The sequence below is a fragment of the Leptopilina heterotoma genome, unplaced genomic scaffold (genome assembly GCF_015476425.1).
Source record: "Leptopilina heterotoma isolate Lh14 unplaced genomic scaffold, ASM1547642v1 Lhet_74, whole genome shotgun sequence".
NCBI lineage: Eukaryota > Metazoa > Arthropoda > Insecta > Hymenoptera > Figitidae > Leptopilina > Leptopilina heterotoma.
In genome coordinates, this window is record NW_025111173.1 from 1,566,308 (window position 1) to 1,585,467 (window position 19,160).

A 19,160-nucleotide genomic window follows, 5' to 3' on the forward strand; every position below is an offset into this window, starting at 1 on the left:
ACTTCAAAAAATAACCCTAATAAAACATTTTAAAAATTTCAAAAAATTTGTTTGAAAATGTTTTTTGAAAAAAAATTTTGATTTTTTTTTCTAAAATCGTCTTATCTATATTTACAACCTCTTAAAATTTCATTAAAATCGGTTCAGTAGTTTTCGAGAAAAATAAGTTTTTTGATTTTGCTTTCCCCCTCCATAACTCCCCCAAAAAAGCGAATTTTGAGTTCAAAATTGCAGAAAGTTATAGTCATATGGATAGTAATATATGGGCCAAATTTGAGAAAAATAGATGCTGGGGCAGTTTTTGCACACTTAACCCCCTAAGCCCTTTATACTATTAATATAAATTTATTATTATTGAGATATTATTAATTAATATTATTGAGAATTAATAATAAATTATTAATATTAATAAATATTAATATTCATGTTAATTAATAATATCTCAATAATAATAAATTTATTATTATTGTGATATTAATTAAAATTATTAATATTATTATGTTCAATATTATTATACTGAGATACAATTATTTTTTTTTTTTTTTATTGTTTATACTCCTGCCCTATTGGCCTTACGCACTTCGACAAGAGTCCCCGAGAAATACTTTTTTGGATTAAGCATAACCATTCTACATAAATTTTCTATATATTAACCTAATTTGCGTCTACAGCCGACTTTTATTAGGAGTACTCGCATTGCGCCTGGACCACCCGTCAATGGGTTTTCTCGCCAGAGAAGAGGGAAACTGTAGAAAACCTCTCCCTGAGTACAACCGGTTTATCGACAGTCGAGTTCTAATGGTGTGTACCGGACAATAATCGACGGTGCACATCATTATACCTCGACGTCAAACCTCCCGCTCAGATTGTCTCACGTGCCGGAAAAATACCAAGCCAAGTGGGCGCGAACAAAGGATACTTATACCCTTGGTCCTTAAACGACCGCCAACGCCAGGCATCTATCCGACTGAGCTAATCTGTCGGTTGAGATACAATTATTTGATATATTATATAATAATAAAAATATAGCTGTAGCATTGACGCGTAGTTATTCGACAAGTTTCATTTCAGCTTGTGACACTTGAGAGTATTTAAGATTTGAGACTCCCATGCGAGCGTAGCATAGTGGTTAGCGTGCGAGATTTCGGTGCGTAAATATTCGGTTAGGCGTAGGTTCGTACCTCCAAGCGTTAGGATTTTTCAAATGTGTATATAATAAAAAATTGCGTTTAAGTGTATAAAAAAATAAAAAAAAAATGTGTAAAGTGAACTGTCAATGAATTGTCAACAGTATTTATCTTTTGCAATTAATTATTATTTTTTTTATTGATATTTGTTGAAATTATCATTTGGATCCGATCCGGTTGTCAGTCAGTAGAATGCCAGCGCTCGGCTGGCTATTAAATGAAAAATCCACGGTCGGTAGAGTGCCAGGTCCCAGCCGGTTGAATTATACACGGAACGGCTTCTCCCGGCCGGTCAGCGGGCGGTAGAATGCCAGTTCCGAGCCGGTTGCCAGCGCGTTCCTGGCCTAGTCACTATTCGGTAGAATGCCCGTTCACATTCGGTTGGCAGGCGGTTCCCAGCCAGTACAGTTACACCGCCGTCAGTACGGGCTAGGATCCGCGCCGGTTGGAAATTTCCGCCTGGGAGTCATCCAGAACTCTTATCGCAGGAGGGAAACTTTGATACATTTCTGGAATTTGGATTATTCTGGTCACTCCACATTGAATGGTTTGAGAGATGAGTACCGTTATTATTTATGAAATTGTATATTTATTTTTTGTATTTATACGTTTTGTTTTATGTGAAATTTAATTGAAATATTTATTTTATGTAATAATTTTATTTATCTATTTATGTATGTGTGTTTTGTGTGTATGTGACTAAGACGCGCCTCCAAATTTAATTTGTTATATAAGGAATATAATCTTCTGACTATAGATAAATATTAATAAATTATCAAATATCCCAATCAGCACATAAGCTTACCACAAACTTGCATTAAGCTTGCTGTGCAAGGTGTGCAAGCTTACAGAGCAAGCTCGTGACAAGTTTGTGGCAAGCAACAAAATGTCCTATTGCTGCAAGCTTACACTGCAATCTTGCTACAAGATTATGATATAAGCTTGCTGCAAGCTTGTGAGGCAAGTTTTCGACAAGCTTATTTGGCAAACTTGCTACAAGTTTGCCGGATAAACTTGCTACAAAGTTGCTGCAAGCTGCCGGATAAATTAAAAAACTTGATACGATGCGCAGTTGAATTCTATGGCATTTACGGCTGCGCAGTAAATTTCTTTGCCACCTGGATATGTTGCTGAGTGTATATTTTGAAATTTATAAGAAAATCTCCAGAAAAAATTAAAATTGATTCAATTAAATTGTATGTACTTGTGCAGCAAGCTTGCAATAAGCTTACTGCAAACTTACACTACAAACTTGTAGCAAGTTTGCTAAATAAGCTTGTCGAAAACTTGCCTCACAAGCTTGCAGCAAGCTTATATCATAATCTTGTAGCAAGATTGCAGTACAAGCTTGCAGCAATAGGACATTTTGTTACTTGCCACAAAATTGTCACGAGCTTGCTCTGTAAGCTTGCACACCTTGCACAGCAAGCTTAATGCAGGTTTGTGGCAAGCTTATGTGCAGATTGGGATTATTAAAATTATTTCTTTTATTTTTATTTATGTAATTTTACTATAATTTGTGTTGTAAAAAATGTTTATATATATATGTAATTAATTGAATTTATCTTTGATTTAAATTTATTTTTTTGTAATTTAAATGTTCTTCAATAATTTCACAAATCTGAGAATCAAAATTTGTTACACAGTAGAAAAAATTTCTAAATATGTAACAACTTTTTTAACTTGTTCAACCAGAAAACAAAAATGGTAGTTTGTAGAAATCAGTAGTGTAAACCAACTAAAGTCAGCCAATTTGTTTTTAATGCTTTATAAATATCACTTTTTTATAAAAATGAATTTTAAAAATGATGATGATTTATCAAAAGAAATAAATCTATAATAATAATATTTTGAAATTTTCTGTCAATTAATTATAAATTATGTATTTTTTCAAGTTGTATATTGTCAGTATATAAATTTTGATGATGTAAAGGCCTAATTACGGTTTGTAGGTGTTAATTTCTTGTGAAAAGAAGTTTTCCTTCTCTCTAGATTTTGTTTAAATAAAATAAAAAATAAAAAACTGATCCTCTCTAAGATCTCTCTACGTCTATCTATCTGTATTTGGATGATATGTACTTTACGAATAATCTCCTGATGAGGAACTAATAAAGGTTCGAAACTAGTTGAGAGAAAAAGAAAGAAAAGTTCTTTTCACAAGAAATTAACACCTACAAACCGTAATTAGGCCTTTACATCATCAAAATTTATATATCAATACGGTCAAAAATACAACTCATTGATTCCAGGTCATTTCTCCGAATACAATTTTCCGAATAGACAGTTTTCCGAAAGACAGAGTTCGGATTTCAAATTTCCGAATTTATTTTACCGAATGTTATTCTTTCCGAATTAAAAAAAATTTTTAATTAAAAATCTTACATCAAATGACAATATTGTCTCTTGATCGAATGTTTAAGAATTTCCGCATCTGCTTCTTCCCGATTCGGTGGATGAGAATGAGGAGACTTTTCAGGACCTTTTACAACAACTATATCTTCTCTATCATATATGGTGACAGCTCGCGCTTCACATTCTTTATTTAATCTTAATTTACGACATTCCCAATAGTACCGATTTTTGTTAACTTTATTTTTATAATAAATATATCCTTCTAAAATTAGTCGATTGCCCACAATTTTTGGAACCGAATTCATGACGAAATTTAATATAAATTAAAAATTTAGAAGAAAAAGATATAGACACGAAAAATTTTGAAACGTTAAATTTTGAGGTTGTCAGATATACTACAGTCAACTGTTTTTCATATTATGTATAAAACAATGCATTCGGAAAATATAACTATTCGGAATAATGAATTCGTAAAAAATCATTTTCGGAAAATGTCCTTCGGAAAAAACCATTCGGAAAAAGACTTTCGGAAAAAAAGCTTTTCGGATAATAAACATATTCGGAAATTTTAATTCGGAAAATTGTTTTCGGAAAAATGTCTGGGAACCCAACTCATTAATTGTCAGTATAGTATCAGTCTACTTTATGTCAGACTAATTGAATGAAATAAAATTAATCAATGGTTTATTCATTTATTTCATAAGAATAGGTAATAATAATAATTATTATTGTTGTTGTTATTATAAAAATAATACAAAAAATAATATACACATCAATACTAATAATAGTAATCATAATGTTTTACAATAGGAAGAAGCATTATCGTTTGCTATAAAACGAATTAAAATGTAACGATTTGTACTAAAATTTTCATAAAATGTCAATTAAAAAATAATAAATAACAGTATAGGTATCAATGATACAAGGTTGAGTAATAAATAAATAATTATTTATTATTTTTAAGTAATATAACTTTTTTAAATTTGTCGATCAGAATTTGATGAAAATTTTGGGACCACATTATAATTTTTTTATGAAATACTAAAGGAGCTTATAACATAAAATTCATTTTAAATTAATACCTACATTATTTTATTAAAATTTTATTAAATTAAAGTACTTTAATTTAATAAAAATGTATGTAATTTAATATTAAATGTATATTTCTATTCATTTTTCATTGAGAAAGTAATAATCAATTAAGGGGACACCTAAGTGGAAAAATGACAAAAAATCGATTTTTTTTATTTGATTTTCTAAAAGTTAGACTCAATTAGGAATAGAACAAGACTTTTTAAAACCTTTTCTGAAGAGTTGAAAAAATCTGATTACATGATTCTGAATACCATGAGTTTTTAGTATTTTTTCTTTTTTCGTGTCTCCTGTAAAAATTGTTTTTTTCCAATTTTTAAACTTTCGGTACACTTTTCTCCGAATCTACTAAACCGATTTGTAATTTTTTTTTTTACTTTGTTCAGTAAGGTTCCAAGAATACGAATAAGAAGTTTAACATCATTTTGAGTTGTACAAACGGAGATATGAGTCAATGAATCAGAGAAAATGGGATTTTTATTTTGCTTTTGGTATAAATATCCATAAAAAAGTTTCTATTGAAGATAACGTCGTATAACTTCTTATTCATATAATTGATTATATTTGTAATCGAATGAAAAAAGGGCGAACGCAATTGGAATAATAGTTTTCGAGAAAAGTGTACCGAAAGTTGACTCTTTTTGCATTGTTTTTAGGTGACTTAGGTGTCCCCTTAAATAATTAATAATTAATTTAATTATTTTTCATTAAGAACATTCTAATTAATTAATTTATAAAATTATAATTATTTTTTTTTATTTTTTACTAAAAACGCAAATAATTAATTTAATTACTAAAAAAATGATTAATTAAGGTAGTCAGAAATAAAATATAATAATGAAACTTTTTTTAATTGAATAATTTCTTCTCACTTATAAAACACAATTATTCACGAATCATTTGCTTAGAAAAAACGACGAACGGATATAATATAAGAAGGCTAACAGGAAATCAGAAATTTTGTAGATCAGTGTAACTAAACGAAACGAATTACAGAAAAAGAGTTGCTTTTTTTGGTTCGAGACACAAGGGAGGAGAGAGGGAAAAAAGGGAAAGGAAAGAGGATCGAGAGAGACATGCGGTATTGTCAAAGATAGACAATACTAGACGATAAAAACGTAAAATTGATGCTCTTTTGTTCGCTTTGTTTGAGGAGCAGTACAACGTTTGTTGCACGCCTGGACGAGCCATTACTATTGGCTTCAAACTACACCCTGCTTCTGGTTCACTTCTATCTATCTCCCCCAACCCCTTTAACTCATTCTGACCACCCTTCATTCCACAGTGTCGTCGCCTCTCTCTCTCATCCCTGTAGCAGCCAATAAGCTAGCATTGTTGTACTTTACTGGCTTTGTATTTTTGGCATTTTACGTTTTCAACCACCGTTGTCTCACTTCCTTTTTCTATTTCTCTATCCCTGTTTTTTCCTTTTTATTTATTTTTTCAAACACAATTCGATGAGTGTGACCGACCCGCGTGAAATCCAACCCGGAAAGACGCGGATGAAGAGGTGTTTTAAAGATTATAAAGAATCCATTGAATTGTTTTAAAATAGAAAAAAAGTTTGCGGCATTTCTGATTAAATCGTTTAGAATTTATTTGCTTTTTTCAAAATTTAGGTCAAAAATGTAAAGTGAACAAAGGCAAAAAGGGTTTACTTCACTTTATTTCACTTTCACTATCACTTTATTTTAATTGAATTAAAATTGTCTTAAAAATTTTAACAAAATCTTGGAATGTGAATAAAGTTAAATTCAACGAAAATAAAGCGACAGTGAAGGTGAAGTGAGAGTAAGGTGAAAATGAAGTGAATGTTAAGTGATAGTGAAATGGAAGTGAAGTGAGAGTGAATTGAAAGTAGAGTTAAAGTAAAGTACAGTGAAAGTGAAGTTACAGAATCGACTCCCAGATATTGAACCAAGTTACATCCCTTTTCTGGAAATTACAATTTTGCCATCAAAGATTCAACAATTTTTCCGTGAACGTGCCAATCTTGGTTACAACATTACTAGCAAGAATAGTCTTGTGTAAGGTCAATTTTATATTATCCTCTAGGAGAAAGAGCCTATTTGAATGTCCCACTTGAAATGAAAAATATATTCAAGGACATGGAGAATAATGAAGAAGGAGAGTAAAAAAGCAAAATGGAATAGTGCGGTAATAGTTGTGGGGAAGATGAGATGAAAGAGAATATAAGGCATTTCCTTCAACAGCAAGTAATCTCGCTCGAAGCGACCAATTTGATAGAAAAATGTCAGCAGTATCTAGATAATTACATAACTGGCCATCTGTGTGAGAAAAGTGGGTGGTCAATGCCCATATATATATAAACTTAAATGTACATGTATAGAAGGGATGAAGTGAGGAACGTTTCCCGTGCAAGAGGAAGAAGGGAGTTAGGAGGGTGATTTCCCAACTGGCCTGTTAAGCAACCCCTCGAGTGGACTGTGTCTCGCGACCAGTTTTCCACCTATATACACGCGAGCGACTTCCGCTCTCTCTCTCTAAAACAAATACACAAGAGAATGGAATGAGCTGCCGAGGGATGTCCTTGCATCAGCACGCCAATGGACTATTGCGCATCATACGGTATTTCACAACAAGATCGACGATACTAGACTTGGACTTTTCAATCAAGATCGATGTATATAGAAGCATCACGTATGTACCTATCCATAGTCGCGCGATTCATAAAAAAAATGAGATTGATAAAACAGACGCGCATTTCGCATGGTATTATAAGTTTATAAATTTACTATTTTGTATTTCTCCGACATTTCTGTGATTTCCAGAAAAGTTTAAAAAATTTTTCCCTTATTATTTCAATAAATTCAATTCTATCGTAAAACAGGCTAATTTCGCTGATGCACGGAGAAAAAAGGAAAATTAAGGATAATTAAACTTATTATGAGGAATGTAAATTTAACACTCCTCAGGTAGTGATGCATGTCGGACGAGACGATCGAGAAATTACAATTACGAGAAAAATGATCGTCTTTTTATTTAATAATATCGTTCGGCTCGTTATAAATTTGACAATCTCGACGAATTGTCGATCAAAGTTATTTTTTAATAAATTGAAGTTAGTACTAAAGAAAATATTATTTTTCAATATCTATTGGTTATAATTTTCAAAATGAAATAAATTCATACAATAAATAGTTACAGTGTAACTTTAAATTTATAATTTTTTTTACACAAATTTTCGAAAATATCTACAGTTAAGTTAATTTTTATTTACAAAAAATAATTATATTTTCTATATATATGTTGTACATATATTAATACTGATACGTTTTCTTATTTGAAGGGTGGCATGACAAAAAGGGTCAAGTGACAATTTTTCAAAATTGATATTTTTTATAAAAAAAATCAGGTAAATATATTTACACAGTTCTGTAAAAAGATTTTTTTGTAAATTGCTTTTAGACTTGTTTATAATAAAAATAAGAATCAAAAATATTATTGTGAATAGGTTAATATGGTTAAAAATATTACTTTCTTTTTGATATCATTAAATATATTAAATTTCACTGAAAAATTTTATGTCTATTTAAAAATAGTTTCATTCTTTATCTAATTTTGAACAATGTAAATATTGTTCTTCTGTTAATTTTTAAATATTCCTGTTTGTAGTTTGCATTTAAAAATTTTGGTACCGTTTACTTTCAAAAGTAAACATTTAATTAACAATTTTCTTGAAAACAAACAACTTTTTTAAAGCAGACTTTTTTGCAATAAAATCGTCAATTGAATATTAAAAAAAAAATTTCTCAGTTTTTCTTTAAACTGTATATTTATTTAACAATTAATTTTATAAAAAATATGCGCATTTGACGTAACCCCAAAATGGTCCACTTTTACTTATTTTTCTCACTAATATGTAGATTGATCTTCATAAATTGTATTTCCACTGGCAAAGCTCAATAATATTTCGAAACAGTATTATTAGATTTCTTCTGAAATGATCAGGGAAATTTTTAAATGTATTTTCGTTTCCTGTGAAATCATGAAATTATCATTTTCCGCCTTTTGTCATGCCACCCTTCATTTCTTATATAATTTACTGTCATCATGATTCGATTTTTGTCGAACGAAACGAGCCGAACAAAAACAAAGAAAAATAAAAAATATCGTTTCCTTGAAGTTCGTTTCAAACGAGAACATTCGAACGATGTCGAGCATTTATCGGTTCGACGTGCATCACTATCCTCAGGTTAAGTTCTAAAGAGAAGAGTGTCAACTTTTTCAAGTTTGACACTCCTCAAAGTAAATTTGATTATTCTTTTTTCTTCGTGTGTGTGTGTTTAATTCGATCAAGAAATACCTATCTTTTAAAATTATATTAGCATACTTTTTAGACAGAAATATTTAACATTTACAATTTTTTTGGTTAATATAAATGTCAAACTTTAGGTTAAAATTAATTTGTAACAGATTCACTAGTAACTTTAGTATCTTCTCTCTAAATCTGAATAAGTGAAATTTTCACTTTTTTCATGTGTGAACCTTTTTCTCACTTATTAATAAGTAGAATCTACTTATACATAAGTGAAATATTCACTTTTTTATGTGTGAACTTGACTTCACTTATCAATAAGTGAAATCCCCACTTATGTATAAGTGAAATATTTAGTTAAAAAGAAATTCATCTGCGCATTATATTACAATTTATTATTTATACTAACTTTTAAATGTTTAAAAACAATGTTTTTATCATTTTAGTTAATATATTAGAAATTTTTTATTTTATTTAATTATAAAAATTGTCATTTAAAATTTAATAAATTTTTTAAAAAATATTCAGTTAAATATTATATTAACAGTAATCTAATAACTAACTTTTTATTTACTAAGTATTTATATACATATATAATAAGAGAAATCTTAAACAAAACGTTAAAGTAGAACACAATAAACTAACTCTTTATAAGTATCACCCAATAATTTTCTATGAGTATAAGGCAACTTATTAAGTGGCATTGTAGTGTTTCTCGTTGATCATAAAAGTTAAGCGACATTGCTTGCGGTTAATATTAGGATGGGTGACCGTTTGGGAATTTAGCTTAAAAAAGTTGAAAAATTGATATGTTTATAAGTTCCAGACTGATAATGAGAAGAGAAGAGAAGAGAGTGTTAAATAGTTGATAGTAAATAAATATTTTTTTATATAATATTGATCCTGATTATTTATTTACATTCACTTCTTAATGTCTGAGTATTCACTTATCTCATAATTGAATATTCACTTATTCATAAGTGAATGTAATTCACTTATTCATAAGTGAATATAATTCACTTATTTCATGTGTGAATATTCACTTATTCTACGTGGAAGAGTTTTGAAACATGGAATAAGTGAATATTCACTTAAAATAAGTGAATATTCACTTAAAATAAGTGAAATTTCACTTATTCAGATTTAGAGAGTTTAGTATGAAGAAACAGGTAATAGATCTTTACTTCAAAATTTTTAAGCTGAACTCAACTGTACATTACATTTCCTGTATGCCCAACATGATTTTCATAAAGCGCGACACTAAAAGCAATAAATAGATGATAAAGCAAGAACTGAAAATCACTTTCAGTTGGTTAAATAAGGAATATTTAAGAAATAAATAATATTCTCTATTATTTAGTTTTATTTTAAAGTATTACATCTGTGGTCAAAAGACAGCGAAGAACTGACAAAAAGAAAAGAAATAGGGAAACGCTCCCTCAGATACACACACACATACAAGTGAGGCTTACCCGAACGCAGTCGGAGATGAACGAACCTATACGAGTAAAGGAAATGCGATAAACTGATTTAGCTTTAACAATAGATTCTGCGAAAAATCAATTTAAAAAAAAATTAAAATTTGTAGTGTAGCTCAGGAAATAAGTCTACGAAAAAGATGCGTGGGCTTGGATATTTTAAGTTCATTAAATATTTTAATTTATAATTCAAGTTTTTTTTAATAATAGTACTCTTATAACTGAAATTTAAATAATTTATAAACGGTTAAAGCCAGGGACTGACACGGACGCGAAAATTCGTGTCGTGTCCGTGTCGTGCCTTGACACGACACAAAGTAGGCCTGGTAATTCGTGTCGTGTCCTGACACGACACAAAGTTCGATTGGTAATTCGTGTCGTGTCAAGGCACGACATAAAGTGCGCCTGGTAATTCGTGTCGTGCCAAAACAAGTTTTAAGAACACACATGAAACACTGTGTAGAATCTTGCAAGCGTTATTTGTGTCGTGACTTGACACGACACGAATTGCCAAGTGAACTTTATGTCGTGCCAACACGGAGAGAAAAAAAAGTAAGCAGCTCTATCTGTCGGTAGAGCGGTTGCGTTAAATGCGAAACAGCCGTTCAACTTGAGGTTAAGCACGCTGCTTAAGGCCAACGCAGAATAGATCTGTAACCGGAACCGCAATCGTAAGCGTAACCGTAAGAATGAGTTAAAGAAGGATATGTATATTGTTTATCCTTCTCTAACTCATTCTTACGCTTACGGTTACGATTGCGGTTCCGGTTACAGATCTATTCTGCGTTGGCCTTTACTCTCGAGGGGAGAACGGTTCTCCTTTTTGGGGAAAGCGGGTACACTTTTTGAAAAGTAAGCGGCTCTATTTGTGTGGAGAAGAGAACCGATACTCCACAAAAAGTATAACCGTTCGACGTTTGCGGCGCTACTGCTGCGCTTTATAAAGGGAAAACAGCGCTCTCTTGCCAAATCAAACGGCTCTCTTTTTTTTCTCTCCGTGAAGGCATGACACGAATTACTAAGCGAACTTCGTGTCGTGTCAGGACACGAATTATCAAGTGAACTTTGTGTCGTGTCATAGCACGACACGAATTACTAAGCGTACCTTGTGTCGTGTCAAAGCACGACACGGACACGATACGAATTTTTTGTGAAAATCAATGGTTAAAGCACAAAACTCAAACTTGACCTTATTTTGTATGGTTATGAGTACGTTTAATTGAATGATTGAATCTAATTACTTCCCAGTAAAAAAAATTCGATACACGGACCGCGGAGTTCGTATATGAGCTCGGTAGCTCGTATGAGAAATATGAGAAAACTCTCATACGAGCCTTTTCCGTAATGAGAAGTGTATAGATGCTTGTATACGAGGTGACTTTTAAAGCATTTTTCTTAATATAACACTATTTAAAAGTAAATGTAGATAATAGAAATTAATTTTCAAAGTAAAACAAAGCTAAATTTATAAGAGAAATGAAGTTTAAGAAAAAGGATAATTTTATTCAAAAAATTTATTCACACTGAAAACAGGTTAGAATTTGATAATTCCTTGTTACTCTAACTAACCGACATTAGATATTTCTCGTATACGGTAAGCAGATTTTGTATTAAATTTAATTATTTTATATAAGAACATTTATATAATAAATAAATAATAATATATTATTAATTAGTAATGAAAAAAACTTATTTATTCTACCGCCAATACAAAATCGTGCTTACCGCATCCGAGAAATATCTAATATCGGTAAGTTAGAGTAACAAGGAATTATCAAATTCTAACCTTTTTTCAGTGTGAATAAATTTTTTGAACAAAATTAACCTTTTTTCTTAAAACTTAATTTCCTTTATAAATTTAGCTTTGTTTTACTTTGAAAATTCATTTCTATTATCTACCCGTGTAGAAATTTCGCTGGGGCCCTGATCAGGGCCGGATAGGGCCGACCTATTAGGGAATGAAACGCCGCGCCCGATGTGGCCCTGATCAGGAAATCCACATTTTCTTGTCGCCCCGATCTGGCCCTGATCGGGCGCGGCGTTTCATTCCCTAATAGGTCGGCCCTATCCGGCCCTGATCAGGGCCCCAGCGAAATTTCTACACGGGTAGATAATAGAAATGAATTTTCAAAGTAAAACAAAGCTAAATTTATAAAGGAAATTAAGTTTTAAGAAAAAAGGTTAATTTTGTTCAAAAAATTTATTCACACTGAAAAAAGGTTAGAATTTGATAATTCCTTGTTACTCTAACTTACCGATATTAGATATTTCTCGGATGCGGTAAGCACGATTTTGTATTGGCGGTAGAATAAATAAGTTTTTTTCATTACTAATTAATAATATATTATTATTTATTTATTATATAAATGTTCTTATATAAAATAATTAAATTTAATACAAAATCTGCTTACCGTATACGAGAAATATCTAATGTCGGTTAGTTAGAGTAACAAGGAATTATCAAATTCTAACCTGTTTTCAGTGTGAATAAATTTTTTGAATAAAATTATCCTTTTTCTTAAACTTCATTTCTCTTATAAATTTAGCTTTGTTTTACTTTGAAAATTAATTTCTATTATCTACATTTACTTTGAAATAGTGTTATATTAAGAAAAATGCTTTAAAAGTCACCTCGTATACAAGCATCTATACACTTCTCATTACGGAAAAGGCTCGTATGAGAGTTTTCTCATATTTCTCATACTAGCTACCGAGCTCGTATACGAACTCCGCGGTCCGTGTATCGAATTTTTTTTACTGGGTTATTGATAAAACAATATTAAATATTTATTCCAATAACTTTGGACATTGTTCTTAATTTTTTTTCTCATTTAAGGGTAAATTCGCTCACACAAAACGGCTTATAAATTTTTGAATGTTTTAAATGATCTTCGGATTCATAATCAGTGATCTTAAATTTTTCGGAGTTTCAAGCAAATCCTATTAAATGTTTTATCTTTTCCTACATTTTTAATTTTGAGTTATTTTTAAAGCATTTTCCACATTTTTCTTCAAAAATAGGATTGTTTTTAAAAAATTTTAAGGAAATTCTCCAAAGCAAAAAATTAATTTCCATAGAATTTGACAAAAATTATAATTGTTCTGCATTTTTTTCAGAATTTCTACACTTAATTATTCAAAATTTTAATAATCTTATTAAATAAATATTTAAATAGGTACACAGATATTAAAATTTTTTATTTTAATTTCAAACACCCGTGTGGAAAAAGCCCCCATCAAGCCCACACGACGTGAGGGCCCCCGGCAGGGGCCGACGAGGGCTTATCCATGTGGGCAAATCCATGAGGGCCACACAGGGGGCCCGCATGGATCGCCCACATCATTTACCAGCAAAAATTTCTAAGTCCAAACAAAAAATTTTTTTACAAAAAAAATTAATGTTTATAATGATTTTAAACAATGAAAAACACGTTTTTAACAAATATTTAATGGTACTTTTAAAAAAATATAAAACTCACATGAGGGCGCCCTCATCGATCAGCATGTCGTCTCCACGAGGGGCCTCGCCTGGATCACATACGTGGGCCCCTCATGGATGTGGGCGATCCATGCGGGCCCCCGGCGTGGGCCAACACCACTTTTCCACACGGGCATACACAAATTTTATTACTTTTAATGAAAAAAGTGTTTTTATCGTTATTTTGAGAGAAACTCAATGGCTTTATTATTATAATAATAATATTATATTAATATTATTAAAATATAATAATTATAGTATTATTATATATTATTATAAAAGGTTGGAAAAAATTTTGACTTCTTTTGAATTTTTATTTTTATTGATAAATTTTGAAATCTAAAGGTATATGTAATTTTGTAGTTTGAAATTTTTTCGGAAAAAAAATCTGTTTTTAGGCTAAAAATTCTAAAAAGTATCATTATTCTTTAATTTTTTATTTAAAGATTTATTTGTTTACATTAATAACTTATTTGAAATTATAATTTTACCTATCATAAATTTTTTATATTTCTTATCTTTTATTTAAAAAATTATGATCTGATATAAGTTAGATAAAAAAAGAATTTTCAAATAAAAAATTCAAACAATAATATTTTTTAGCATTTTCAACTTAAAAACAATTTTTTTTCAAACGTTTTAAAAATAATAAATATTCATTGTTTCATTCGGCAATTTTTTTTTGGTTACAAAAACTTATTTAAAAAAATTTCTGTACATAATTCAAAAAATTAATTAATTCAAAAACTATTGTATGGAATATTTAAATTATTTTCTTGATATAGTTAAAAATATCTCTGCGGTGAAGTTCACAACGTTTATGATCAACAATTGAGCGAAAAAAAATATTTTTCCTGATAAAAATAACAAAATTATTTATTTACAAATTTTTTTTTTCAAATTAATAGGGTAAAAGTGGGTATTATCGCGGGTGTGGGTATTATCGCGGTATTTTATATTTTAATGAATATTTCAAATAATATAAAAAATTTTTGACACTAAAAAATCACTCCTTGAACCTGACAACTAAGACATTATAATATGCATCATATTTTTGATTGTTTTTCTATTAATCAATTTATTAAAAATGTTTTAAAATTTGTTGTCTGAAAAAAGTTCAAAATGGCTCACCTTGGTTTGAGATTCAACTCTACAGTGGTGTCAAAAATTATTGTTTTTATGTTCTATAAAACTCTAAGAGATGATTCTTTTTTTATATTTTGGTAAATTTATTGTTATTCTTCATAAAAAAAATTGATTTTTATTAAATATTTACAGTCACGATAATGGAGACATCTTTTTTTTAACATGTGGGTATTTTCGCGGCTCCTATCATAACCCTTGAAAGTAAGGTTAGCAGTGTGTCTCTAAAGTTTAAAACGTTGAAATTATAGCCGATATTATTTTTGCTTGTTTTAATTTATATTTTAATAAAAGTACTTTGTATGTGTATAAAAAAAATTAATTTTCAACTAAATAAATGTTGAATTAACATTGTTTTTCCACTTTGCACAGTAACTGTTAAACACATTTAGACACAATAAAAATTTCGTTTATTTGAACGTTCAGAATTTTAGTATATCTTATAACAGTTACAAAATACAAGCAAGAAAATAAAGAGTAATGGAAAAGATAAAAAAATTAAAGTAAGTGAGATCTGTATATTTAAGGAAAAAAATTTTAATAGCTATAAAAAAGGAGCAAAAGTGTCAAATGAGAATTGACTATACGTTAGAAATATTTGATAATAATTGCTTTAGAATATTTTATCAGAGTATTATTTTATATTCTGAGACTAATTAAGTTATTATAATAAAACCAAGTATCTTTCTTCTTGTGATACTAGTTTACTATTGAATTCGTCCATTTATTATAATGCTTAAAATTTTCTTTAATTCAAGTTCTTGCGATATTTATATTTATATTTTTAAAAACTATATTATTATTCCTTTTAATTTTTTACATTTACTACATTTTAATTAAGTAACTATTACAAAAATCCAAAAAGCAATAAATAAATTATCCGCGATATTTACCACGCGATAATACACTCATCCGCGATATTTGACACGCGAAAATACCCTCAAGCCATTACAAGTCCCGCGAAATTACAAGCAAAGGAGTCTTCTATTTAATCATTTATTTAACGATTAAAACTATTTTTTATAACATTGGCAATTTTTTTTTAAAGAAAAGAAAGCTTAAATATTCATTTAAAAAAAAACAAAGCCATATACATTTATTTATAATTTTTAAACCACTTGGATGTATGACGTATACAAAATTCCTCGATAATACCCACATTTGCCCTAATCGAAAAATTATGCAAATCATTTTTTATATAAAAATATAAATATAAAAATACTTTTTCTTCTAAATCGTTGATTATAAACTTTGTAAACTTCACCAACATAAAATATTGATGAAACCTCCCCTTAAATATTTTAACTTCTGCATCAATTCAAATTTTCAAAAATTATTAAGTTGAAACCTTCTGAAATTGAATTATTTCTAAAAATTAATATACTGAAACTTTTCCAAAATTTAATTATTTTCTAAAATTTTTATTTGAAAATTTTATATACAAATCCATGATTTTTAATAATTTAAAAAAATATATATAAGAATTAAGAAAAAGAAGGTAAACTTAATATACGTCTAAAATTCAATTGTTTACAATTTAATTTTACAAAATTTCGTTTATTCGAAAATTTTTCAATTAAATATTCGAAAATTCAACTATAATTTCGAAAAAAATCTCATTGAAATTTTTCGAAAAAATGAATTATTCAGAATTTTGAAACTTAATAGTTTCTAAAAATTTCTACTATAATTCTTCTAAAATTCCCTGATTCTTCTGACCTGTGACAAATTTTTTATTGCCAAAATTTATTAAAAATAATTTTAAAAAAGTCCAACTTAAATAAAATTTTTTTTAAATATATTAAAAACTAATTTTTTAAAAATTCATTTTAATGAATGATAATTTTATTTTTTGTGACTAAAGTTTGTTTTATGCTCTGAAAGATTTGTAAATAAATGTTAGATACTATATAGGAAAAGGTTTGATTATAGTTATTTTCATATTATGGAAATCAAAATAAATAGCATTTTTTACCAAAAGTCGAAAAGTCATTATCCGAGGTTTGTTGTCATTAACTGAACATTGATTGCAGTATTCTGTCCGTTACGTATGTTAACGATAAAGAGTATAGTATTGAGTATGCAAAATCGAATAGAGAATACCTATAAAATATTTTCAGTTTCTGATGATTTTTTTACATCCAGCATATTATATAAATTATTTCTCTTTTCTTTATTTAACAATTCTAATTTAATAAAGTACATTATCTTACTAAGCCACCTGCAAATTAACCTGAAAACCTAAACTGCACAAGAGGGAATTTTATCAGAAGCTTCCCTTGATTAGACCAAAATATCGAGGGGTTATAAAAATGAACGACTAATATTGGTTCAAGAATTCCTTTTATTGTGGTCGTTTTTATGCTTTATCGTATACGTATATATAGTTGGAAAAGAAACGTGCTGGAAGATCATGAAGCAGAGGAGATATAAATTTTTTCTACAAAACGTATAATAATAAACAATTCTTAAATCCTAAATATATATTTATACATGTAAATAGAGACGTATAAAAATAGTTTCTCAAGACTCACCGTTGATAACACTGTTGACACGCGAAACATTCCAAATGGTAGACATTCGTTCTTGCTCGCATCACCATTTCGAATGCTGGTATTGGTTTGTTGCATGCCGAACAATGTCCCGTACTTCCAAATAACCTCAGATAGTCCCTTTTGCAAAGAATTAAATCGGCTTTCGTGTATAATGTCGAGCCAACCTCTCCCAATCGGCAATCGCAACAACCACATTTTAAACAGTCCTCGTGCCAAAAACGGTCCAGGGCTTTCAGCAAGTACCTACGTCAAAGTAAGTAGGTTCTTTTATCAATTTCGTTAAAAGTGCATTCCTCACTAAACAAATTTAGCAGAGAAATTTAACTTTTAATTTTGACTTGTTTTTGCGACGTTTTTTGACTTTTTTTAAGAATGTCAAATTGAGACAGAAAAACAATATCAGATTGAGTCTTAATTTGATATCCTTAGAAAAACTGTGACGCTGTCTATCTTTTGAAATAAAATTATCAACTCCCAATGGGAAGTAAACGATTGGTTCAATAATGGGCCATGCTTGGCGAACTCCGTTCCATCATTGGAACATTAATGGCAACCATCATTGGACCACCAATGGTTTAAACTTGGGATGATCACGCTACTGCCAATGATCGGTAGCCAAGCATCGGGCCAATATTAGTTGCCAAGGAATTGCCAAGAAAACAAAATCGATTTTTAAAAGCTTGATTTTTTATTGGCAGCCAACAAAAAACCAAGGTTTTGAAAATTGATTTTTTTTAATTATTAATTAAAATTTATTTTCAAAAAATATATTTTTCAAAAATTAATTTTAAAAAAATATATTTTTCAAAAATATATATTTTTTTAAATTAATAGAACATATTAATTTAATTTGTCACCTCTGGTAAAACAAAGATGAAAGACTGATAAATTCCCTCACTTTATATTTTACAGTGGAGGGATAACTGTGAATGTCTTTGCGAGAGAGGAGCAGGTACTTATATAGAGCCAGTGAAACAGGTCACAAGCGAGAAGAAATCACTAGCATGCACTCTGGCGGCGCTTGTCGGAAGTGGCGCAACGTTGGTTGCCAAGCGCTGTGTCGATAACGTCAGGATATGCATGCGCGCCAGAAAACAGTTCCGACAAGCGCCGCCAGAGTGCATGCTAGTGATTTTTTCTCGCTTGTGACCTGTTTCACTGGCTCTATATAAGTACCTGCTCCTCTCTCGCAAAGACATTCACAGTTATCCCTCCACTGTAAGATATAAAGTGAGGGAATTTATCAGTCTTTCATCTTTGTTTCACCAGAGGTGACAAATTAAATTAATATGTTCTATTAATTTAAAAAAATATATATTTTTAAAAAATAAATTTTTGAAAAATATATTTTTTAAAAATAAATTTTAATTAATAATTAAAAAAAACCAATTTTTAAAACCTTGGTTTTTTGTTGGCTGCCAATAAAAAATCAAGCTTTTGAAAATCTATTTTGTTTCCTTGGCAATTCCTTGGCAACTAATATTGGCCCGATGCTTGGCTACCGATCATTGGCAGTAGCGTGATCATCCCAAGTTTAAACCATTGGTGGTCCAATGATGGTTGCCAATTGTTTTGCCAAGAAAAAACCATTGGGCA

At 29.6% G+C, this 19,160-nt stretch overlaps 1 protein-coding gene across 2 annotated transcripts in view; it reads right to left on the reverse strand.

The window, feature by feature from the left end:
* Positions 1 to 19,160, reverse strand: part of LOC122510796 (LIM domain only protein 3-like) — a 235,980-nt gene that overhangs the window by 62,801 nt on the left and 154,019 nt on the right. For both annotated transcript variants that reach the window (XM_043625698.1, XM_043625695.1), the window contains exon 3: positions 17,544 to 17,807. In XM_043625698.1, coding sequence (XP_043481633.1) covers positions 17,544 to 17,807 — 264 coding nt within the window. The remainder of the gene's footprint in view (positions 1 to 17,543; positions 17,808 to 19,160) is intronic.